Source organism: Hemicordylus capensis, chromosome 1 (assembly GCF_027244095.1).
Source record: "Hemicordylus capensis ecotype Gifberg chromosome 1, rHemCap1.1.pri, whole genome shotgun sequence".
NCBI lineage: Eukaryota > Metazoa > Chordata > Lepidosauria > Squamata > Cordylidae > Hemicordylus > Hemicordylus capensis.
This window is the reverse complement of record NC_069657.1, coordinates 111,699,552-111,726,056: the sequence shown is the minus strand read 5'-3', so window position 1 is coordinate 111,726,056 and position 26,505 is coordinate 111,699,552. Positions and strand designations below refer to the sequence as shown.

General features: G+C 41.5%; 1 protein-coding gene across 9 annotated transcripts in view; it reads right to left on the bottom strand.

Moving 5' to 3' along the window:
- The window catches only part of HIPK3 (homeodomain interacting protein kinase 3), a 109,912-nt gene that overhangs the window by 52,431 nt on the left and 30,976 nt on the right, over window positions 1-26,505 (bottom strand). For all 9 annotated transcript variants that reach the window (XM_053264558.1, XM_053264586.1, XM_053264564.1 and 6 more), the window contains one exon: window positions 20,417-21,518. In XM_053264558.1, coding sequence (XP_053120533.1) covers window positions 20,417-21,516 — 1,100 coding nt within the window. In that variant the 5' untranslated portion in view covers window positions 21,517-21,518. The remainder of the gene's footprint in view (window positions 1-20,416; window positions 21,519-26,505) is intronic.

The window sequence follows — 26,505 nt, the reverse complement described above, 5'->3', positions numbered from 1 at the left end:
GGAAGTAGTGAAAACTTCAATGATTAAATGGGCTCAGGATTTTGGTTACAATATAGACTTGGAGAAATGGGAAAAACTATGGATAGAAGACATGAAATACACTGCCTGTTCTAATTTAAAGGAAAATAATCTTAAAATGATGTACAGATGGCATTTAACTCCTAAGAAGTTGGCTTTAATTTACAAGTACATGTCAAAGAAATGTTGGAAGTGTAAAAAAGAGGAGCGTTCCTATATACATTTATGGTGGACTTGTAATAAGTCTAAAGGCTATTGGGATTAAATATACAATGAGCTTAAGAAAGTGTTTAAAATGACTTTCCCTAAGAGCCCAGAAACAATACTATTAGGTATTGATAACAGTTCATTGCCTAGGAAATACTGGATCCTCTTTATGTATCTGACAGCAGCAGCAAGATTGACATTTGCATACAAATGGAAAGACATCCATTGCCCAAGTAAAGAGGATTGGATACTTAAAGTATTAGAGTTGGCAGAAATGGCAAAGCTAACAGCATTATTAAGAAATAAATTTGAAGTATTTAAAAGCGAGTGGGACCCTCTTCTTATTTACCTAAAAACATATTATAAAATGGATTTCTATCAAGCTTTTGAGTGGTAACAAGAATGTTTTTAAAATGCCCTAGAGCTGACTTTCGTACAATTTATCAGGTGGAGAACAATTAAATTACAGGCAAGACTCGGGTATTGTAACTGATACTTGTTCTAATGATGAGATGGAAGTCCCCATGTTTGTTTGTTTGTTTTTCTTCCTTTTTTTCTTTTTGTGTGTGCGTGCATCTTATGTTGTGAAAAACTGAATAAAAAGTTGTGGTTTTTTTTAAAGGGGGGAAAGGGGGTAAGTGGAAACAAAAGTATAAACAACCTGATTGAGCCGAATTGAAGAAATAGAAGGTATTTAGAATAGAATAGCAGGAAAACTAATTCCTTCCCTCCCTTGCACAATACTAGATAGGGAGAGAGGAAGAATAGAAAAAAGGCTAGCCAGCCAAGCTCAGAAGAGCCAACAATTTGCTTGTAAAACACAAGCCCAAATCCACTGCCAATTTACTCTGAAACAGCCTCTACAATCAGCTAACTGCTCAGAATTAAGCAGGTTGAGGGCTGTGTTCCATATTTGCAACCCTCATGGCTGCAGCAATAGACCTGAAAACATACGGCAGCATTTACCAACAGAAAGGGCTTTTCGTGGCCATTGCTATTCTGTTTCTTCACATCGCCTCTGGATTTTCCCATATATCTCACCCTACAACCAAACTATCTTTCCCCTCAAATCTCAATAATTCAATCATATTCAGAAACAGAGGCGTAACTAGGGAAAACGGCGCCTGGGGCAAGCACTGAAATGGCACCCCCCCACTGCGCCCCCACCGCCGCCGCCCCAACATACTACATTATACTTAGGTTTTTCCTCACAAGCGCCCGCAGCTGCTGCCAAGCCAGGCCACTGACTGGTCGCCAGGCGCCAGCAAAGCAATGGGGGAGGGGCGCAGGCGGCGCGGAAGGGACCGCTCGCGGGGAAGGGGGCACTGATGCGCTCCCTTGACTGCTGCAGCGCTGCTGCACTGAGCAGGAAACATTTGTATTAACAAGAAATTTAAAATAAATAAAAAAATTGGTCATGGCGGCGCCCCCCACGTGACCAGAAAAGATGGCGCCCGGGGCACGTGCCCCCCCTGCCCCCCCTATAGTTACGCCTCTGTTCAGAAATATGTGAAAAAGCTGTTTGTGAAGTTCCTACATGTATTTATTTTATTAACACCATTAAGGTAAGACCAAGAATTCAAAGTTACTTGTCCACAATTTCAAATTTAGCAAAAAAGCAACATGCAGCTCGAATAAATTTATGTTTAACTGTCTAATTTATGCAAGTTATTCCTATCAGATTCTTAACTGACATACATATTTTAAATTTAAGCTATGTGTTTAGCCTTCCAAATAGTGTTAATTCTGCCCATGCCTACCCTCACAGAAATTTCAACAACTATACTATGCAGTAGCCTGCTGCTTTAAGTAAATTTTGAACGTCTTTTAAAGTTGCCAGCTAGTCTTTGTATAATTATGTAAAATTGATTTTCTTTAGCAGCATAGTGCTCTTAAAGATCCAAGAACATCATTAGTCTTTTTGTTAAACCAATTAGTTCCAAATTACAACTGTCAGTTATGAATGTCTCTAATTATCTTTTCTTTGAAGGTATCATTGAGCTGACTAGCAAATCAACCAAAATCAATGCTTCCATTTGCACTCTAGCCCTGAAATACATACACTAACGGAATGAAATACTATGGAATAGTCTAATAAACCTATGACACCACCTTATTACTACCTTAATAACATCCTACTGATTATTCTCTTGACTGTCAACAGAACCATGCATTCTGAGCACTTACAGCAAGTGTTATAACAAGAGTTTTCAGCTCGTATAGGATTGATTCCAGTTTAATAATACTGTGTGTGCTGTCAAGTCAATTTTGACTCCTGGCGCCCACAGAGCCCTGTGGTTTTCTTTGGTTATATACAGAAACATACGAAGCTGCCATATACTGAGTCAAACCATTGGTCTATCTAGCTCAGTATTGTCTTCACAGACTGGCAGCAGCTTCTCCAAGGCTACAGGCAGGAATCTTCTCAGCCCTATCTTGGAGATGGCAGGGAGGGAACTTGGAACCGTCTGCTCTTCCCAGAGTGGCTCCATCCCCAAAGGGGAATATCTTAGAGTGCTCACACATCAAGTCTCCCATTCATATGCAACCAGGGCAGACCCTGCTTAGCTAAGGGGACAAATCATGCTTGCTACCACAAGACCAGCTCTTACCATTGCTTCCTCCCGCACAATATGAAATGATGCCTTTCAGCATCTTCCTATATCACTGCTGCCCAATATAGTACCAGCGGGATAATACTACCACATGGAAAAATACATGTAGAAGTAGTGCACGCACCAATGTTTAGCCTACTTTCGACACTGGAAGTACCCTTATGAAATCACCTTGTTGTTCATGTGTGTGTGTCCCTAACAACTTTGCAATGCCTGCACCAATTCGTGCCATATTTGGTACACAAGTTGTGTTACATAGGGACAGCTAAACAGCATGGTTTGTGATGACATCATGCACCCCAATCCAAGACCGCGGCCACACTGGAAGCAGGTGGATAGTTCTTACCTGAACTGCTTGTTTGTTTTTAAATCCCTGACTGGCCACATATTGATAAACTGTTTTATACAAGTAATTTATTAAGAGTACAGAGAAACAACAGAAGACATCAAAGTAATAGAGTGAAGCAAACAGAATATTTTTATGGTGGGGTGCCTTCTGTTTTCCAGAACTAAGAGGCCCTTCTGCAATGCAACCAACTGTACAATATTTTTTTTTTTAAGGGAACAAGACTGGGCATGTTATATAATACTTTGGCCATTGGTCTCTGGCCTCCTGAATCAAGCCAAGCTCTCTTCAGCATGGAGCAATGGTGGGAGCGGGGGGAGTAGTAACAATCCCTTACAGCAGAACAGATTAGTTCTCATATCCACATGGTCAGGAAACACTATAAGCCACAAGTGCAGATGACCATACATGATCAATCCAATGCACCTACCCCACCTTATTAATTCCCTTCAAATGATTTTCAAGTAGAACTATTAGAAATGAAACATTCCCCACAACGAGAGCAGCAGAAAGAATACTCCATGAAAGGATGTAGTCACAGACATATTCAAAAATCTGGAAGAACTCAACATGTTTCAAGCCACAGACAGCCCTTGCTCAAGGGAACTATATATTGTATTTATCCTCTATCTTTTACGGCATCATCTTACATTTAGAGTTGCATTCTGTATTTCCCCCAAAAGAAAAAGAACTCTGAATTTAAGAAGCCTTGCCGGGAGGAAGACACCTTAATATCTGCTTCCCAGAGACAGCTGCTGCCCAGTGGTGAGAACCTGTGTTGCTACCATCTGCTGTTGTCAGCCTGCCAGCCTGTGTGCCCCCTAACATGTGGGGCTGTGGCTGCTGCCTTGTGGGTGAGTCTGTGTGGAATCAGGGCCAGGGGAAGTGAGTCAGCAGTTCCTGAGGACCATCTACCCAGGTTAGCCATCTTTCTGGGCTTATAAAAGGGCTGCTGCCCTGCGGCGGCAGGCCCGCCACCAGTGGGGTTGCCACTGAAGGGGTGGCACCAAAGGGAGTCTCCCCTTTGGAGGGCAATGAGGATGAGGGCCAGATGGTATTATTTTGGCTTCTGTTTTTAGGTCCTGGGTGTTTCAGATGTGCCTTGGTTTGTCTGGGGATGGGGAGACAGGGTGTGTCCACTGACTATGGGGTGGCTATTCTGGTGGTGGTGGTGGGGAATAGAAGAAGTAAAGTTGGTGGATCAGCAAGGCTTTACAAGGGAAGGAAAGTCAGAAATCTATTAGCGGTGTCCCTTTCCAGCTGTCCTGCCAGGTCTTTGACCGTGAGGAGCAGTGCCAACCTCCCACAGACCCTCACCTTGCTCTTCTGTAATGCCAGGTCTGTCCAGAATAAGACAGAAACCATCCATGATTCTATTTTGGATGAAGGGGCAGACCTGGTATGTATTACAGAGACTTGGTTGGGGGAGGGTGGGGGCCCAGTCTGGTCCAAGTGTCTCCCTCCAGGGTACTCTGTTGAGGAGCAGGTGCGGGGAGGTGGAGTGGCTGTGGTCTATAAGAATAACCTCTCCCTCACCAGAATCCCTGTGGAAGTGTCTAACCATATTGAATGTGTGTACCTAAGTTTGAGAACCAGGGATAGACTAGGACTTCTGTTGGTGTACCGATCGCCCCACTGTGCGATGGAGTCCCTAACTGAGCTGATGGGCTTGGGGTCACCCAGGCTTGTGGTGTTAAGGGACTGCAATGTCCACTTTGGGACTAATTTGTCTGGGGCAGCTCAGAAGTTCATAGCAGCCATGACAACTATGGGCCTATCCCAAGGGGTCTCGGGACCGATACATGTTGCTGGTCACATGCTTGATCTGGTCTTTCACTCTGAGCAGGGTGGTGTTCCATGAGTAGCCACTCCTGTGATTTCCCCATTGTCATGGACGGACCACCATCTGGTTAAGGTTCGACTCACAGTCACACCCCACCTTTGCAGGAGCAAGGGATCCAATAGAATGGTCCGCCCGAAAAAGTTATTGGATCCAGTAGGATTCTTGGAGGGATTTAGTGTTGGCTCTGCAGGTAATCCTGTTGATGCCCTGGTGGAGAATTGGAACAACAAACTCACCGGGGCAGTAGACACCGCTCTTAAGCATCCTCCTCAACCCACTTCAAAACTGGGCCCTTGGTATATAGAAGGACTACGGAAGCTGAAGCGGCAAGCTAGACAACTCGAGTGCAAGTAGAGGAAGAGTCAATTCTAATCCGACAGATTACAACATAGAGCACATCTGAAGAACTATACGGGCAGCAAAGAAGAGATTCTTTTCAGCCCGAATTGTGTCCACACAGTCACATCCAGTGGAGGAATTCAGGGTTGTGAGAGGGCTAGTAAGTGCCCCTCCTCCCTTGAATCAGAACTTGGAACCATCTATTACGCACTGTGACATGTTTAATGAGGTTTTTGTGGATAAAATATCTCTTATTCAGGCCAATTTGGATTTAGAACCCACAATTACTGCAGTATCTGAACTGGAGATGTCCAGCGATTCCTCTTATGTGGTCAGGCTGGATGAGTTTCAGTTTGTGACGAATGAGGATGTGGACAAGCTGCTTGGAGCAGTGCGGCCTACCATGTGTATTCTTGACCCTTGCCCGACATGGCTTATACTATCTGGCAGGGAAGTTGTTGTAGAAGGCCTAGTAGAGATCATAAATGCTTCTCTGAGGAAGGGAAGGATGCCTCCTTGTCTTAAGGAGGCAATTATTAGACCTTTTTTGAAGAAGCCTGCATTGGATCCCTCAGAGTTAAGCAACTATAGGTCTGTCTCCAACTTTCCATGGTTGGGCAAGGTAATTGAGAGGGTGGTGGCCTCCCAGCTCCAGGCAGTCTTGGCTGAAACTGATTATCTAGACGCGTTTCAGACTGGCTTTTGGGTGGGCTATGCGATGGAAACTTCCTTGGTCAGCCTGATGGATGATTGACAATTGACAGAGGAAGTATGACTCTGTTGGTCCCTTTGGACCTCTCAGAGGCTTTCGATACTATCAACCATAATATCCTTCTAGAGAGTCTGAGGGGGTGGGAGGCACTGCTTTGCAGTGGTTCCACTCTTACCTCTCGGGCAGATTCCAGATGGTGTCCATTGGGGTGTTCTTCAAAATCTGAATTTTGTTATAGTGTCCCTCAGGGATCCATATTGTCTCCAATGTTGTTTAACAAATACATGAAACTGCTGAGAGAGAACATCAGGAGATTTGGTGCAGGGTGTTATCAATATGCTGATGACACCCAAATCTTTTTCTCCATGTCATCATCAGGAGAAGACATAACCTCCCTAAATGCCTGCCTAGAGGCTGTGGGCTGGATGAGAGATAACAAGCTGAGACTGAATCTAGATAAGACACAGGTACTTATTGTGCAGGGTCGGAACTCAGGAGATTATTTTGATCTGCCAGTTCTGGATGGGGTCACACTTCCCCAGAAGGAACAGGTGCACAGTCTGGGGGTGCTTCTGGACACAAAACTCTCCCTGGTGTCCCAGGTTGAGGCAGTGGGCAGAGGTGCCTTTTATCAGCTTCTGCTGATACACCACCTGCATCCGTTTGTTGAGATAAATGATCTCAGAGCAGTAGTACATCTGCTGGTCACTTCTAGACTTGACTACTGCAATGTGCTCTATGTGGGGCTGCCTTTGTACATAGTCCAGAAACTGCAGTTGGTCCAGAATACGGCAGCCAGGTTGGTCTCTGGGTCATCTCAGAGAGACCATATTGCTCCTATATTGAAAGATCTACACTGGTTGCCGATACGTTTCCGGGCAAAATACAAGGTCTTGGCTATAATCTGTAAAGCCCTAAACAGCTTGGGTCCAGGGTATTTAAGAGAACATCTTCTTCGCTATGAACCACACAGCCCATTGAGATCATCAGAAGAGGTTCGTTTGCAGTTGCCACCAACTTGTCTGGTGGCTACTCGGGGACAGGCCTTCTCCATTGCTGTCCCTGGACTCTGAAACACGATCACTGCTGAAATAAGAGCCTCCCCATCTCTTACAACTTTTTAAAAGGCAGCCAAGACACATTTGTTCACCCAGGCTTTTAATCAGATAGTTTTAATAGTTTGATGGTTTAACAGTTTTAATGTTATTTTATTTTTAAATTTTTAAATTTTTAATTTGTTGTAATGTTAACCTTATTTGTTATTTTTAATTGTAAACCACCCAGATACTTGCGTTTTGGGTGGTAGATAAATATCTTAAATAAATAAAAAGATGACACCCACCCATCTCTGCTATTTAACAGGAAAGAACTGAGGGAAACCTAGTCTTAGATTTGGGTAAATAGAGTATCCATTCTCTTCACCTGATTCAATATTTTACAAGCCTGTATCACAGTTCCCTTTAGTAGCCTTATTCTTGACTAAAATCCCCAGCATGCTTTAGGCCTTCCTCATAGATAGTTCTTCCAATTCCTTGTTATTTTTTGTACCTTTTTGAGAGATCCCTTGTAGCTCTTCCAAGTCTGTTTAAAATTTCACCATCCCAAATAATTATTTTGCCACTCAATCCAGTTGCAGATCACTAATGAATGTTATGTAGTATTGGTCTCAGCAGAATTCCCTTGAATCCTTAGACTTCTTATTCCTATTCTGTGTTTCATGGTAATTAGTCAGTTACTGCAGACTTGCCACAAAGGTTACTATCCCAACTACTCATGAATAGCAATAAATCATCTTATAGCACATCAATGGGGCGGGGGGGGGGGAACACACCAATTCTCATCCAGCTACAAAATTATTCCTTGATTACTTCAAGACAGTTTTTATTAAACACAGGCAAGTGTCTATTTACTTATGTTTAAAATTTTTACTCATGTAACAGAGAGAAGTGTTTTTTGCAACTTCCTATACGCCTGTTCTCCACCCCCTCTCCTACCCACAAATTTGCTCCTGAGGTGGCCTCCAGAGCAGAACTGCACATGGCATGGATGGCTGTAGCAGGATGTGCTTGTTCTGCTTGTGATACGAGCACTTACAACCCTTATCTCTATCAATGTACTGGAATGGAGAAGGAAACTCAGGGAAATGTCCAACTATCTAATAAATCTCACTCAAAAGTTTTAAAATTCCACTTTGCATAGAAGGCACTTACATTATACACTGGGGTGTGCTGAACATTGATGGTGAAATGTTTCAACTCGAAATGGTCCATTTTGAGTGTTTCGAGCTTGAAACAAAACACTCTTTAAATAAAGGGCCTATTTTGAACTTGGAGCAGAATAACCCCAGTTCGATCGAAATATTTTGATGTTCCGAGCACCAATCTGAAGGCCTGTTTTTCTCTTGCTAATTGGTTTTCTGGCACTTGCTTCCAATTGGCGTGTGTTCTCCTTGTTTCTTGGTTGGCTTGCTATCATACAAATCAACTGTTGAAAACTTTACCTTGTGTGCCCCCATTGGCTGAGGGTAAAGAAAAGGGAGGACACAAAGGGAGGGTATTTCAAAATGTATTCAAAGGGACTGGGAGGCAGACAGGGAGAGAATACACACTTATATTGTGCCTCTCTTGAAGAGAATACATCAGGAGGAGAGGATGAAGGGATCAAGGCTAGCTTGGTTTTGTGGTTTTCTTGCCAGTACTGAGTATAATATGCTGTGCTATTCCAGCTGTAACTATCTGGTTTTGCTGGATCTCAGATTGACAGAAGGCAAAACTTGGATGCCTTCCTTCGTTAAGTTGTAGTTTGGTTTGTGAGATAGTGTTGTGGCAAGAAACGGACATTCGCAGGTGTATGTATGGCCTAATATTTCTTGTTGAGTGCTCCATGTCTGGCCTTGAAACTAACTTGTGCTTTACTCACTACTCTGCTCTAGGGATGTGCATGGAATTGGTCCACAGGAATGTTGACACTGGATGGGGCTGCAAGCAAGAACACTGCAGCCTCACACCAAGGCTGTTTAGGAGAGCGCCATTGGGGGAAATGCCACCCTTTGAACCGGTTCAGCAGGCCAGAAATGGAGCACTTAACCAGTTCTGTGCACATCCCTAATCTGCTCTGCAATCTGCATTGCATGGTGTTGTACTCAGTCAAAATGTGGCTGAAGTTGCTCTGGCTATGCTTGCTGCTAAGTAAGGATGATTCTGTGGCAGCTGTTATAATGCCAGCAAGTAAGGAGTCAATTGTGTGTCAGAGCGCAACTTGTGTCAATGATGTTACTGTAGCACAGACACTGTCACTGGCAATGGATTCTGGACGTGATTCTTTTTTGGCCATTTTTGGACGGTATTTAGAATGTGTGTTCTGTATCAGGAAGGACATTTTCCCTTTTACTTTGTGCTTCTGCAGTGTTTTTCAAAGCAGGGTTGAAAAATGCATTGCAAACTGCAATGCATAACTTGTGTGTGCACTCTGATCCAATGGGAGTTTTGTGGCAATGTTTAAAAATGGTTTAAAATCATCTGCTTACCCATTTCTTTTGTGGTTGGGTGGTAGGTAACACCCATCATTATCATGCCCTCTCACAGAACCCACTTTGGTGACCCTAAGAGCTACCCATGGGGGTGTTTCAAGTTTCCCCGTTGTCCCCTGTGGCCGAAGCACTCAAAACATTTAGAGTTTGAACCAGTTGAAGCAGCTGTTTTGACGGAATGTTTTGGCCATTTGAGTTTTGTTTCAAGCTTGGAACAGAACGCAAAATCCATTTCATGCACATCCCTAATATATACTGTGCTTATACACTCTCACAGGCTAAGTTAATTTGACCAGATGAGCAATATGAGACCAGTTCACTTTATCTGTGAAGTGACCAGTTTATCACTTGACATATCAAGTTTTATTTTTATTTAACATATTTCTATACTGCCCAAAACCTGCACCTCTGGGCAGTTTACAGTTAAAATCATTTAGACAATAAAATCATTTAAAACCCAAAATTAAAAATATTGAAACTATAAACCTAATTAAAAGCCTGGGTGAATAAATGCATCTTCAGTGCCTTTTAAAAAGTTGCCAGAAATCAGGAGGCACTTATTTCAGCAGGGAGTATGTTCCAAAGGCAGCAACAGAGAAGGCCCATTCCCAAGTAACTGCCAGGTGAGTTGGCGGCAACTGCAGGTGAACCTCTCTGGCTGATCTTAAATTCCAACTTTGACTCTTGGTTATGTGTAGTACCTAGTGACTTGCCTATGGCCCAGTCTTGTCCTGTTGTATCAAATACTTTTTAGCCTCTACTACCTAAGGATGTGCACGATATCCTCCATAATGGAGGGTGTCATGATGAACTTCTAAACTTATTTTGTTAGCTTTTATCAGCCAAAGCAGGGAGCAACAGCCAGAAGGCTCCAAATTATAATGAATGCCTCATTAAGGAAGGACAAATTTCTATTAAGGAGCCAAATGTGAGGCTTTTTATTAAAGCATTCTTCTCTCAATGTCCCCAACCACAATAATCTTTGGTCAGTTTTTGATCTCCCCTTTTGGAAAAGTGACACACCATGTAGTGTTAGCTACAGACGGTCTTGGAATGATATGGATTATCTGTGCCAATTCCAATCTGACTCTTGCCTGGCTTTTGTAAATGAAACCACCTTAGTCACTCTAATGGATGATCCATGCCAGTAATCAGTAGGCAGCATACATAATGCTTGATTATGCTGAACATCCCACCATCATTCAATACCATCTATCCCAGTATGCTCTCAGACTGCCTCTCTAGACTGGGGGCGAGGGTCAAACCCATGAACTCAAGGATCCCACAGGGTTCAATATGTTATTTAACATCTCCAAGAAACCATTGAGTGCAGCCATCCAAAGATATGGGGCTGCAGTGTCTTCCATATGCAAATTACACCCAGCTCTCTTTCATCCATTGAGGCAATGGCATTTCTGAGCCAAGGCTACAGGCAGCAGTGGGAAGAATGTGGACCAACTATTTATTCCAGAAAAGTTGGAGCTACTAGTTGAATAGGCAGAAGAGGTTCAACTTATTGTGGATTGGGGTCACACTCCCACTGAAAAAACCAGGTGTGGAGCTTGAGTATTCTCCTGGATCCAGCGTTGCTTCTGGATAACCACGTTGCTGCTGTGGCCTGGAGTTCCTTTGCATAGATTTGGCTAGGAAACTAGCTACAACCCTTCAAGAGAGCAGATCTGGTCACTATCATCCATACCTTTGTCACCAACTACTGCAATACACTATGTCAAGTTTCCCATGAAAAATCGTCTAAAACTTAAGATGGTACAGAACGTAACCGCCAGGTTATTACAAGGGGGCACTTGAGATGCACATATTATGCCAATCCTGGATGTTTCACTGGTTGCTGATCTGTTTCTGGATATAGTTCAAGATAAAGAGTATCTCCTTTAAAGCCCTAACTGGTGTGAAACCTAAAATACTGTAAGAGCTATCTGTTTCCAGTTGAATCTACTCACCTGTCAAGATGGCTTTGCTCCACTTTGATACCTGCCTGCTTCTTACACACACAGGACAAGACCTTGTGCTATTGTCTCCAGATCGTGACGTTCCACCCAGAAGAGATCTGTACCACTCTCTCTCCCAGCTTTTCACAGATATGAACATCAACGGGCACTTTAGACTGCTTTTATAGGATGCTGTTCTGATGACTAATGTATTCTTTTAATTTTTTAAATACTGGTTATTCAAATTAGGGTTTATTACTTAATTGGGACCTGCAACTAGTTTGATCCTAGTGTGTTGTACCTTACTGTGATGTCAATAAGCCACAGTTATCTGCATTTGTATGTAATAGGAAAATCATACTGTATTTACCTGAATTCAAGACTAGGTTTTTTCCATGCTTTTTGGTATTAGAAATCAAATGGTCATCTTAAATTCAGAGTCCTGTTCCTTTTAAGTAAATGAAGGTATAACCTTCATTTGTACTGTATTTATATTTTAAGGGATTGAAGTCTTTTAAAAGGCATTTTAAATCTTAAATTCAGACTAGTTTTCAATTCAGGTAAATATGGTTGTTTCCCACTATATGTAAATCCATCCTTTGTGAACATGCCAGGATATCCAACTGGCCTTACAGTTTTATGTCCTAGCTTCTTCACAAATTGTGTTTAGAGAACGAACTGGCATTTGCCAGGTTTGGATGCAATGGCAAATCCCAGTTCATTTTAAACCAGCAACAGAAACAGCCAATTTTCTCCCTTCACGTGTGAAGGAAAGCTTTGCAAGCCCAAGATCTGTGCAGAATAGCAGATGTTAAAGCTGCTTGAAGTAACCTTATCTGCATTCCACTTGGCAAACTGCTTGGGTCAGCAAGAGATTACTCCAGACAGAACTCGGTAAGAATTAGTAGGAGACTGTTTCAAGACAGAAGAGCGGTCTTGATTGTATACAAAAGTAAATATGAGTGCCTCAAGACAATTGTTCCAGCAGAGACAAGCACAAATGAATATGTGAAGCTGTCTTACAGAGTCAGACCACCGAACCATCTACTCAACACTGCCTACAGTAACTGACAAGGGCTCTCCGGGGTGTCAGACAAGTTTTTCCCAGTTCTTTCTAGACCTATCCACGATTGATCCTAGGACCTTCTGCATGCAAAGCACATACTCTGCCACTGAGCTATTGTTCCTCTGCAGGTGCAAGAACATAATAATCACAAGTGAAAGGTATGGGCATACCCTAGGAGGTATTCTATTTCTGAAGTGGAAAATTAAACAAGCTATCAATTCAAACTGCCTGTTCAAGAAATACAGAAGCTAAACAATAAAATAAGCACCAAGCGACAGCATGGTGAGCAATTACAATTTACAGTTTATTTACATCTACAACAGGCAGATAAATAGTAGACCTGGTCCATGTTGTCAGCCTTGGTTTAAAAAAACATTTGGGGGAGGGGGAGAGAGAGAGAGAGAGAGAGAGAGAGAGAGAGAGAGAGAGAGAGAGAGAGAGAGAGAGAGAGAATGAATATCCCTATGTTGAGACACAGCCTGATATCTTAACAAGCCGCCTTTATTCATGTCATATCCCCTACCTCTTTTCTGCCAGTAACTGTGCTCACAAGCACAGCAGCTGACTTTGAGCATGCTGACCTTGAGCAAGTGAACGCACTTAGCAGCATGTACTTCTGGCTTATTTCACTACACCAGCAAAACAGCCTAACCATCTATAGTAGTCAACAGCTTTTGGCCACCACCCACTGCCTATTTTAAGATATCCCCCACAATATTTCAGTGATGCACAGTTCAAAGTGATAGAATAACATCTGAGGCCACATTCCAGCTCAAGTTGTTTACAGAGGAATCTTGGTCTTGTTCTCATGCATTACTCCTTTCATCTATAAGTAACACAGCTATCAGAACCACTGTACACTCCACATCCCCATATCTAAAATCTGAATAAAATATTAGAGAATATGCTGTATCCCCTGAAGAACCATCAACTGGAAATGCTCACTTAAGACAGTTAAACTGACAAGATGGGAAAATAAATAAATGCAGCATTTTCTTGTCAGCAATGCTATATACAGCTTTCTACAACTATAAATATATTATGTTATTTAAATATTAATCTAAATTACAAGATGGAAATACACAATACCCATTCTATCCAATTGTGCCTTAACATCTTGGTTTAACTTTATCATTAAATATTCTCAAAGGCAACTCAAGCTAAGCACCACAACATTTTTTTCAAATGTTTGAGACCTGTTTTAAAACAACCTGAAATACAAAGAGCATGAAACACCACCACTGATTTAACCTCCAAGCACAGCACTGACTATGAGATGATCAAACATTTATTAATATGACAGATCAACCTAACTTATATCTTGCCATCTGGAACTGAAAAATCCTAGATGCCAGCAAGAATACAAATATTTTATGCAGGTACCTAAATGTCTTGATCTCTCTAGAAGTGCTAACATCCAATAATATGATGCTTTTTCCTAAATGTTGTATTGTGGCATCTAGGAATCTGAAATATTTTTTTAAACCCTGGAGGACAAAATTAAAGTCATCTGGTTTCAAGTATAATAGAGCTCCTGTAGATAGCCTACATGAATTATCACCAGCCAGACTGATATCGGACCAGAAAATATATATCTCAAGTACATAGTTCCATTAGGGCCCTTGATAGCTATAGATTTCATATATACCAGCTTCTGGGAGCTGTCCTCTGATAGTAAGACTGAAGGGAGATAACTAGGGTAACTCATTTAGCATCCAGGAGATATCAGAGTTCATGAACTTCCTCCATGTTCAAGCACTTACTTCTCTGTGCATATATGGGGCATCTATTTATCCCTCATATGGTACTACAAGATACAGACATATCTTGTCTCCTAGTAGTTTTATATACCATAAGTGCATAGATTTTTATCATGCATTGCTTTAGCATTCTCAGCTTTGATACTAAAAGTTCTGCAGTAATGTCAAGTGAAAGAAAACCAGCACCTACAGTACATCCTTCTCAGAAGCATCCTGTCTGAGGAGGAATACTATGATTTGAGAATTTGCTTTCAGCATTTTAAATGCTATCAGGGTAGTTATAAATCAAAGCTGTAAAAAAAAAAACAACAACCAGTTTTTAACATTTAAATAAGATTTTGGTTTAAGTTTCAAATGAGACATTTCTCTTAAAAAAATAGCCTGTATTAAAATGAAATCTAAACTTTGTAGTACATGAGATGCATTGTAGCAATGAAAGGTGGAGAAGCAACACTATCAGTTTTTAAAAAGAAAGGAGCACATAAAATAAATCGTCACAGAACTGTCACTGTGATAATCAACTTGTTAGTATTGTATTTTTAAACTGCTTTAATAAACTGGGGAAGAAACATCCCCTCCCATATACCATAGGTACATAGATAGCTGCCTTATAATGAATTAAACCATTGGTTCATCTAGCTCATATTAGCTACATTGAGTGGCAGAGGCTCTCCAGGGCCTTAGTCAGGAGTCTCTCCTAGCCCTACCTGGAGATGCCAGGATTCAACCTGGGGCCTTCTGCCGCAAAGCAGATAGTCCACCACTGAGCTTTGGCTCACACCTAAAGGTGGAATACATGGGTTTCCCATCCAGGAACTAACCACACCAAGACCTTCAGGGTAAGATGGCTGTATTGTGTGCGTGCCCTTAGACCATGCTCTGAGAGTCTTTCCCAGACACAGGAACATAGGAAGCTACTGTATACTGAGTCAAACCATTGGTCTATCTAGCTCAGTATTGTCTTCACAGACTGGCAGCGGCTTCTCCAAGGTTGCAGGCAAGAATCTCTCTCAGCTCTATCTTGGAGAAGCCAGAGAGGGAACTTGAAACCTTCTGCTCTTTCCAGAGCAGCAACATCCCCTGAGGGGAATATCTTACAGTGCTCACATGTGTTCTTCCATTCAAGTGCAACCAGGGTAGACCCTGCTTAGCTAGGGCGACAATTCATACTTGCTTCCACAAGACCAGCACTCCTCTTGAGGAGACCTAGCTAGAGATAAGCATGGGATCTTTTCATGTAAAGCAGATTCTCTACCAGTGACAGCCCCACCCCGCCGAAAAAGTTCTTAAGACTTACTTATGACAGGTTCCTTTCCTTTGTCAGGAACAAACTATGAGGAAAACATCTTTAGCAGCACAGGTATTATCCACTGGTCCATCTGGGTAGCCTTTTATTCCTATTTTATTATTAGTAATTACCTGATATCTGCAGCTCAGAATCAGTACTCTAATATTTGAGATTCTACCAAAACTTTCTACCATATTTAAGACTCTTCCATCTCAGACAACAGTGTACTTTTTGCGGGGCCAATTTTTATACCAAAGAGCAATTATATGACAGGAAAAGGGCAGACAAAAAAAACAAAGGAACCATGGAAAGCAACACTTTCTAGTGTCAATTCCAATCAGCACCTGTCTACTGAAACCTTTACTAGATGCAAGTTGTAAGAAATGCTATTAGGGAATATTTTGATTAAATCCTCTGCTGGGTTTAAAAAAAAAAAAGATGTGGCAAATTTAAGAACAGTGGTGCCTCCACTCAAAAAAAGTGAGCAAACTGATCATCAGAATGAAGCAATGTGAAATTAATGTGTTTTTATTACTGCAACCAATTAATGTGCACTTTCATTTCGTATCCAAATAAATGGTTTAAAACAGCGTTTCTTAACCTTGGGCCCCCAGAGGTTGTTAGACTACAATTCCCAGAATCCCCAGCCACAAAGGCCATGTCTGGGAATTCTGGGAGTTGTAGTCTAACAACATCTGGGGGCCCAAGGTTAAGAAACTCTGGGTTAAAACAAAACAAAAAATTAGCTTTTTTTCATCCTCAGCGATTTAAATCATTCATTAAAATAATTTTGAATCCATCATGAATACTACCTTAAGTTAACTTGCTATACATGGCTATGGGATTGAGGAGGAAATCTACATAGAACCATGACTTCATTATCCACATGCCATTTCCTCTACCCCAAGTTCTAAACAGAAATTCACATCCTTGTTCTCTTTATTTTTCTGTATGTTTCTATCCTTCTTTTCTGCCAAGGAACTCAATGTAGCATGCACAGGCATTCAGATATTCTCCAGGAGCAGACTTGCTTTTCTTCAGACATATGACGACAGCAGGTACCTTCATACCATTCTCTATGCCAGAAATTTAGATAGTTGCTATCAGTAGTAGTCTTACAATAATATTTATAAAGCACTTTTAAATAGTAACTTCATGTTCTCTTGCATACTTAGGCAGCAATACCAGATGCACATAAACTTATCTCACTGTGATATTAATTGTTGTCATTCTTAATTATTATAGCAACACCTCAAATAAAATCCAATATATTTGTAGAATTGTTACTACACAAAATAGAAATTATATGGATTCTTCTCAATTATCAATCGAAAACAATATTGAGATCTGATGTCCACACTGTATCAACCAGTTGCTTAATTATAAGTCTAGTGATTGATCAATAATCAGGTTTCCAACAACTTCACCCTACACCCTAGCCTGGTGTTTCTCAACCACCAGTCTGTGGACCAGTGCCGGTCTGTGAAAAGTTTAGTGCTGGTCCGTGCCAGTTCTTGAAGAATTAAACACACACACCCCAATTTCGAGCTGAGGGGGCCACTGTCACTGCTGCCAGGAGCTCTCTGGAGCTAATTTTTAAGCAGACAGCCTTCGCTGCAGGGCTCTGCCTTCCTCCCGAATCCCAGGCAGCCATTTCTTGCTCCCAGCCAATCTCTCCAGTCTCTCACGTGATGAGAGGAGAGACCGAGAATGAGTGACGTCACCATCCTGCAAAAAATACACATGAGGCAGGTAGCGGGGCAAGTGAGATGGAGTGCTTGGCTTGGCTGGAGCGCTGCATGCAGTTCTGAGTCTGATTACTACTACTACTACTACAGAGGAGGAACGAGGAAGGCAGGCAAAAGACAAGAAACAACATAAACAAAAGCAAGCGACAGTGCTGTTCAAATGAAAAAGGAAGAGGGAGGTGAGGGAGAGATAAGAAGAATGAAAGGGGTGGGGGCGGGCTGATTGTTGACTGACTCATCAAAAGGGGATGACGATAAACTGGGATTTGTAAAAGCAAGCATGCAGGCAAGAGAGAGAACTAGTGCAATGTGTGTGAATTGAGAAAACCAGTGGAAAAAAGAGATCCTAAGAAAGGGGATGGAGTGGGGAAGGAGTGAGTGTAGCAAGGTATGAAATGGTGAATGGAGAAGAGGGAAGGAGGGAAAGAAGGATGAAGAAGAGACCCACTAAAAGTTTTCCTACTTGTGTGGGTACAAAGCACTTTTTCTCCTTAAACTTCTGCTTAAAAAACATATATCCAGGTTTTACAACTGTAATGAACGTGTGGAATGAAGGGTTATTTCCCACCCCATTCCCTGTGGTTTACTTTTTGAATGTGGATGCCATATTTATGTGTAAAGTTCATTACCATAACATTACTTTTTCAAGGGCTGCATGTTTTAGTTTCGAGTGTGCTGCTTGGAGATTTTTTTGGATGTTTGGTTCCAGACTTCTAGTATGATTTGAGATTTCATGTTTTAAACTTCCTATCAATTAAGTTGATAGACTGGTTTTGTGGTAGCAAACATGCATTGTCCTATTTGCTAAGCAAGGTCTACCTGTTTTGCATTTGAATCTACACGTGATCACTGTACAGTATTCCCCTTAGGGCAGGGGTGAGCAGACTTGGCCCTCCAGCAGTCGTTGAACTACAACTCCCATCATCCCTAGCATGAGTCTCTCTCAATCCTGTCTAGTTGCTCTAGCTAGGAAGCAATTAGATTTAATTAGATTTATAGTTTCAATACTTAATTTTTGCTTTTAAAAGATGTTAATTTTAATGATTTTAACACTTATAATAGGATTTTAATTGTATGCCCCATGCTGGGCAGTATAGAAACTTGTTAAACAAACTTCCTTCAACTTGAAACTACTTTACTAACTGCTGGTCCAGCAAACTGCGCATGACTTGACTCCGAAAACGTTGACAAATACATTCCCCTAGCCCCTCATATAAGTATTTTTATAGAAGCATCAGTGCATCTGCAAAAAATATGCATAACAACCTAGTTTGAACTATTTGGAAATTCAGACTCATTTGGTGGGTTATCAAGCAGTCCTACTTTGGATATACTCCAGGTTAAAAAAAAATACAAAAGGTGAAAGCTAAGGCAAACAAGGCAAGGAGATACAAAGGACTCAGTCCTTGTACAAGATGTAGGCTTGAAAGAACAGGAGGCACTGAAGACAAGATGGTTGCTCCTAAATTCTTCAACATCACTATAAAAAAAATTTCACAAAAAATCCCAAGCCATGCTGACTAAGTTCAAGGCTCCACTTTCTTCACGCTCACAGCTGTTCCGTGTGCATGGTTCAATTCTGACTGTGATCCAGTTCTCCCTACAGGGTGTGAGAGATGGATTTAGGGCTCTCTACTGGTAGAGAAGAAAATATGCTCCCTTTTCTTTCATTCAGAATACCAAGAACACCAAAATTCATACTGCTCTGTACTCTACATTCTCAATGGCATATAGGAGAAGCAGGCTTAGTGGCTAGCAGCTAACGGTACTGTACTGGTGACTCTGCTATATGGAACTGGCACTGAACTATAAACCAACTTTACGTTTTGTACATTTCCTAGGGCAAGCTATTGTTAGGACACTGGAACAGATGCTGGAACAGTTCTTTATTAACTAGTGTTCCCCTAAGCAGAATATCAGTTAAACAAACACATGTTATGCTTTCCTGATCTTGTGTACAAGAACACTAATACAGTAACACTGTTATGGAACTAATTTCCTGAACAAAACAAAAATACTGCTACCAAAATTCTCCTCATTTAAGATGCTATAATCTCATGGAATTAAATGATCACCAACACTAAACTAAAGGTAGAGCTGCCAAACCACTTCAATATTCAAGATTAGCAAGAATATTTTTAACACTATAGGAAAAAGGAAATATACATACAACAGGCAAGAAAAGAGTCATTGTGATGGCTGATACTGCCCAGAATTTCAGCTGAGGTCTCATCCGACATCTGGCTGAAACTATTATGCAATGACCAAATCAGCCTGTGGGAGCAAGACTATGTAGGGCTGCACCTGCACAAGTGCAGACCTACGTAGCCATGGAACACTTGCATCTCTGCATATTGAGATAAAAGCATAGACTGCAGACAAGTCACCAGTGTTGCCTTCACCAGAGCTCATGGATCCAGGATACATACCCCAAGTAGTAAGAGTCAAGAGCAAAAGATATACAATCCTTTGAATAAATGACATCTTTAAAATGTCATATTATTCCTAAACATTAGGCTGATAAAGTATTAAAGAAAAATACTGCAATATATGCAGTACTTATTAAGGTACGCTTGCCATGTAGTGGGTCAAATACTGGGAACACATTTCCAGAAAAGCAATGGTGTACTTGACAACATCCAGATTTTAAAAAGAACATAAAAACATAATGTCATGTGTGCAACATCAATTGTTCAGAAATCCCCCCCACCTGCATCTGCCAGTGCCTCCCAAAAATATGTTTGTAGGTTCCACAACCTGCATAATAGGTACCATCTGTGCTTACTAATTAGTTAATAAGCACTGTTCTTCTGTATGCACAACATTTGTTTGGATGTCAGACACTGTTTCCAAAGGAAACATGTTACTTCTATTTTATGAACATTTAATTATCAGAAAAGTGCATTTCAGCTTCCTGGCTTTTTAATACAATGGTTTTTTTAAAAAAACATACCAATCATAAGCCAATAATAGAATACATATATAAAGATATGTACCTGTAGTACCGAGACTGTAAATATGTTGAACAGACAGTCTTTGAAACATGGCTGGCAGATCCAAAGTCTATTACCTTAACCCTGTATGGCTGCCGGGAAGGATCCACCAACATAATGTTTTCTGGTTTGAGGTCAGCGTGTATTAAACCAAGACTTTTTAGCTTTTTCAGTGCAGTGGCCACCTGTTGCAGAATAGGCCGTATTACTTTTAGCTGAAGAGGGCTGAACTTATTTTGTTTTAGAAAGTCATATAAATTCTGTTCCAACATCTCAAAAACTAAGCAAGTATGGTTACGATGCTGAAAGCACTCATATGCTCTCACAAAGTTATACTCATCAGCATTCTCGGTACTTAGTCTTGCTAATATGCTCACTTCTATTTGTCCTTGGCGTGCATAAGATGGATGGTTCTTTAGAATTTTGATTGCCACTATCTCATTTGTCCCTCTTTTCCAACACTTTACAACTTGTCCAAAAGTCCCTCGTCCAAGGAAATCAAGAACCTCATAGGTATTTTTTAGAGAGCATAACACCTCATGATGCACTAACTGATAATCTCCATCGCCACTGGTACCACTTGGTTTCGAAGTTGCAGTCGTTGTCACAACCGTCACTGGGTTTCCCAGGTTTGTTTGCAACATTGCAGGCAATATAGGCAGTTCATCAACAATCTGCATTGCGCCACTTGTATTCTCCAACTCTTCACTCTTACGCTTCAGTCCACATCGCTGGGGGCGGTCCAAGACGGTTAACCCACTTTCCTGTGCCCCAGTCCAAGGTGCTTCCACTTGAGGTTGCTGTGCCCGCACTGCTAATATCTTTGTAGCACCTGCAATATTTTTTAAAGCAACAGCACTGGTCTGCAACAAAAGAGTCTCTCTTTGAGGTCTGTCAAACAGGTTTGTAGCCTTCAAGAAAGTACCAACCCTGCTGGGAGGTTGAGCGATTACAAAATTTTTACCATTTACATAGATTTGAGGGTAGGCTCTTTCGTGATACACACAACTACTTGGCTCCACTTTGAGTTTCTTCACACTACAAAAGGCACTTGACTGAGTTTGATAAACATATGGTGGATAAACCAAGACTTGTGAGGCCATACCTGAAGGGTGAAAAAAGAAAAGAAAAATCAATGCAAAATGTATGGTAAACATACTCACCTATAAGTGTACTGCAAGTTAACTTAATAATTTTCACATTTTTTTAGAGCCTCTGCTCATCCTAGAAACAAAAATAAATAAATAGAAAATTCAAGATGTAAACCCTTTAGTATATTAGATTTTAGAACCAGAGATCCATAGATTTAGGCTTAGCTGACTAGCCAGTCATCATTTGTGCTGCAAGGAATCCCCTTCTCTTCCCTCAGATCCTTTTCTGGCACACAAGCAGAGAACTTAGGAGCAAAGCAGGTCTCTTGTCATTTGCACTGGGATATGGCAATGGTAAGAAACAATGGGAACCCTCTCCTACTGCTCAGAAAGGATTCCTGCTGCTTCTTACCTTCTAAAAAGTGAGCATGGAACCTCTAGGGAGGAAATCTGTGGTGCTGGGCGTCCTGCTCGCCAGAGGGCTAGGAGCACTCACCACTAATGGGCTGGCAAGTGGATTTGTGTATGCCTGCTTAACACATTAGAGTTGCTATATATTTTATTGTTAATATTGACAGATGCTATCAGTTTGCACTATTTATGTAAGCTAAGTGTTTTACATATGCCTTAAGCACCCATTTTGTACATCTCATTTTGAATGTTTATCTATCCACCTGAGGCCACTAAAATAGCTTTCAAAACTACAATAAGAACAGCCCTGCTGGATCAGGCCCAAGGCCCATCTAGTCCAGCATCCTGTTTCACACAGTGGCACACCCGATGCCACTGGAAGCCACAGGCATGAGTTGAGGGCATGCCCTCTCTCCTGCTGTTACTCCCCTGCAACTGGTACTCAGAGGCATCCTGCCTTTGAGACTAGAGGTGGCCTACAGCCGCCGGCTAGTAGCTGTTGATAGACCTCTCCTCCATGAAGTTATCCAAACCCCTCTTAAAGCCGTCCAGGTTGTTGGCTGTCACCACATTTTGTGGCAGATAATTCCATTTATACAATATAATTGTATAAGCTGAGATCTGCCATGAATTGCTCAGGAACAGATACCCTGGGATCTGAATTCAATAATGTCACAGACATGAATAAGATTACATAATTTCCAATGCCACCATCCCTTTCATTGTGACTGATGTATAAGTGGGGGAAAACAACAACAGACGTTCCTCCAGCGAGCTGAACCAGGATATCAACAGGTGATTACAAAGATGTGAACCGTCTGCATTAAAGACTCATCCACTCCTGAACTGGCTTCTTAAAGCAACAGTTGAACCTTTGGGCTTGATGTTTCTGTCTCACGGCTGCTTAATAAATTCCATATTGCATCCAAAACTTAACACAGCATTGGTCAAAGCCTGTTCAAGCAGAAATATGGAATTCCATGAAGTCATTCTAACACCAATTTCTGACTAGGGAGCAAAACAACCTCTAACATGAGAAGCAAAACTAGTATTAGCTTGTATGATCATATCTGGAAAGACTCCAGTACACAACAACTTCCGTTTGCTCCTGCTCCTAACACAATACATACACATTGCATATTCTCCTACCCATGTCATGTTCATACAGTATTTGTCCTCTGACTTGTTCAACTGTTTTCTGAACCCATCAGCACACAACTCTAAACAGCATCTTTGAAAGTTTTCTTAAGAGGCAACTGGTTGTCAACGTCAAATGGAAAATAACTTACCACTTTCTAAAGAACTGCCAAAATGGCCTCTAATACAACCACTACTCATTTTAAATCAAAAAACCAACTATCTCCATTTTGCACTATAGTCCAAGCATCAACAATGAATCATCCAAAACCAACAAGAAGGGTTATGCAGTAGAAATTCTTAGAAAACAAAAAGCAGCAAAGCAGCCTTTTAGTCAGAAGACTAAAGTTGCTATGAAGTTTGGAGTAGTCAACACAAGCTATATACTGCAACTCGGTTGGTTGGGGAAACTGATCTTTTTCAGTCTAATCCACTTTACAGGATTGGTGCAAAGATGACCCCCATGTATGACAGCCTAAGCACCTTGAAGGAAAAGTGGGAAATAAATCAGATACATAAGTGATGCCAGGTGCACTCCCATATATAAAACTACTCTTGGGCAAGCTAGAAGATAATGCAGCAGTCAATAAGCCTCAGCTAGTGAGTATGTCATGGCAGGGAAGGAAAGGGTGAGGACAAAAAAACAAGAACATGGTGCAGGGTCACTGATAAAGCAAAGTAAGCCTGTGCCCAAGGACTATCTGGAAACCCCATGTGCATGGCTCTGAACTCCTTGAAAGGAAGGCAGGGCCATAACTGTAAGCTTTAAAAAAAAGAAGCAACAATCCAACAAGTACTGAGGGGTAGAGAGAACATTATCCCAAAATGAGTAATCCAGTATAGTGATCATACACTGATAATATAGCAAACACTTTCTTCCTATGACTAATTGAAAAGCTCTCCCAACATCCCTGAACTATTTATACCACCAGATCTGTGGGGTAGTGGGGTACACCATTATCTGCGGGGTAGTGGGGCACACAATCAGGAATAATGTAATTTGTACAACACTTTTCTAAGTGTTTCCCATTATCTCAATGATCCCTACAACTCTGTCTAGTAGACCAGTATTACTATCCCCATATTACAGATGTGGACCAAAGCTTGGAAGATAGTCATTTCAGTATCAAGCTATCCAGTGAGTTTGTGGCTGAGTTGGGACTTGAATCAGAGACTTTCTTGGCTGGCAGCCAAAGGAGCATCATGCCCTTGATCAATACAGGATAAGTCTCCCTGAAGAAGAGGATTTACTGCAGCAGACAATTTATTTATTTAGCATATTGATAAATGCCATTTAAGGAATCGCTCCACCTTTGCAGCGTTATATTTTTCCTAGGGCTTCTCCGTTCAATCTTGCTTCCCCAGCTCAGACAACCCTCAGCAGCAATTATATTATTTTAGGTATTCCTTCAAATGTAGTAACAACTAGAAGTGCATGCAACTTGTAGGTATTCTCCAAAAAAGTTACATGTGGAGTGGCTAGGATTTTGAGTTTGGACACTCTTCCCAGGAAAATCAATTCTGCAACAGCAAAGCAAGAGTATTGTCTGAATGATGAAACTAAGCAATAATTCTCTTTAAATGTGAACAAGCTGAACCATATGGCTGGTGTGCTAATCTCTTGGACTTTGACAGATCTACGGCTAGCAGCCAAAGCTGCTCTGCCCAGAATGGAATGAGCCTTGATATGACTTTCAAGCCTTGAAATCAAAGGGACGTGTGCAAGAGAGAGAGGTAGACAGGTAGTTAAATGCTCAATTACGAAGAGTTCTTTTTTAAAAGTACTATCACATTATTCAGAAACAAAATAATTCTGGCAGAATCTAGAGTTCCATATTTCTACAGTCTTGTGGAAGAATAGCAAAACATTTTCCCAATGAATGCAAGAAACCGTTTGAAAAATCTGGCATACCTGGCAGGGTGGGAGGAGCAAATCAGATAATCCAGTTCTAGCCCATTTTCTATATTATGATCACTACAAAGCAGAAAGTCTCCAGCTAGATCATAATGAGCGTGTGTGTTGGGGGTGGGGGCGACAGCAAAAAAAAAAAATTCCAGTGATCAAAACCTTCTCAAGTTAGGGCCAAGACAGACACGATAGAGCAGCCATGTATATTTATTATTTATTATTGTCTACCCAGTCCACATAGAAAGTATGGACGAGTGAAACTGAAGCCTGTATTGTCACATGAAATGAAGACTGTCGAGGAGGCAAATGAAAATATCACTTTTCCCTCATTGTGCTCCGTTTCTTGAAGCTATTTTGTCCTTGCTCAGCGTCAACACTGGAAGTAAGAAGAACCTGGGAGAAAACTGCTTGACACAACAGAATGAAGCAAGGAAAGGCTGAGGAGAGAGGGCATTGTTTTGCTTCTTCACCTACCCACTCCTTTTCATGTAAACAAAATCCTTACTCACACCATATGTAACTGGGACAGACACAATAATAAATTAAGTGTGGCCATCTCAACTCGTTTTAAGATTAGCTGTTTCACATCCATCCACCCCACTGTTGTTAATGTTGGGAAATGCAGGCTGGAAGGAAGGAAGCACTTCAACATAAGCAAGGATCTGATACCAGAAAGGAAACTGGCCTTGCACTGGAACAGATGGCACAATTGTTCAAAAACCCAGCTAGTGGGAAAGCCACATGGAAAACCAGAAGCTCCCACTGTTATGTGTGTCCCTAAGGAAGCCAAAGCTCCTGATGAACAAAAATGAGCTAACAGACATGTGAGGCTGGAAGTAGCTTTAAACCTATTCAGACACCTCGAAATGCAATCAAAGCCATGAACCTAAGCTACGTAGACAGATTATGGATAGAGCCTTTTTGTTCTGGTTTTCTTTTCTGAGTAGACACGGACACACAAACACTCCTTTCAAGGTCTGATCCCCAGCAACTGTCTTTGAAACCATTTTTCCACCTTTGAGACTCTGCACGAGACAGATGCTGCAATTGCTCCGTTCCTGAGAAGCAGATTCCTGAGAAGTAGCAAATCTACTGCTGTGGGAAACTAATGGCATGAGCTACTAACTGCTTATTTAGAACAGGCTGGGAGCACTTTAGTAGTCTTTCATTTAAAAAAAAAAATGTGTGCTGCCAGCTAGACAAGGAGTAAAGACTAATCTTGCATTGGAATGCAAAAGGGAGGAGGAGAGGGTGATAGAGAGTCAAGAATGAGATTTGTTACCCATCCTTTCTGTTGTCATTTGTGTGGTGCCCAAAGGGAGAAGGGTATCTTGCAAACTTTCTGCCAAAGAAGGGCAAGGAGAGGAAGATGGGTGCTGGTGTGACATCCACATTCTGCGGCTATCACAAGCCCACAGTCTCCACCAGGCATCCCAGACCATCACAGGAGTTAGCGCATGCAGAGGATGACCCAGCCTCAAAGGCTCCTGTCTACATGTTTAGTTCAGGAATCTTTCTAACTAGATGCCTGAACCGTGCTTCCA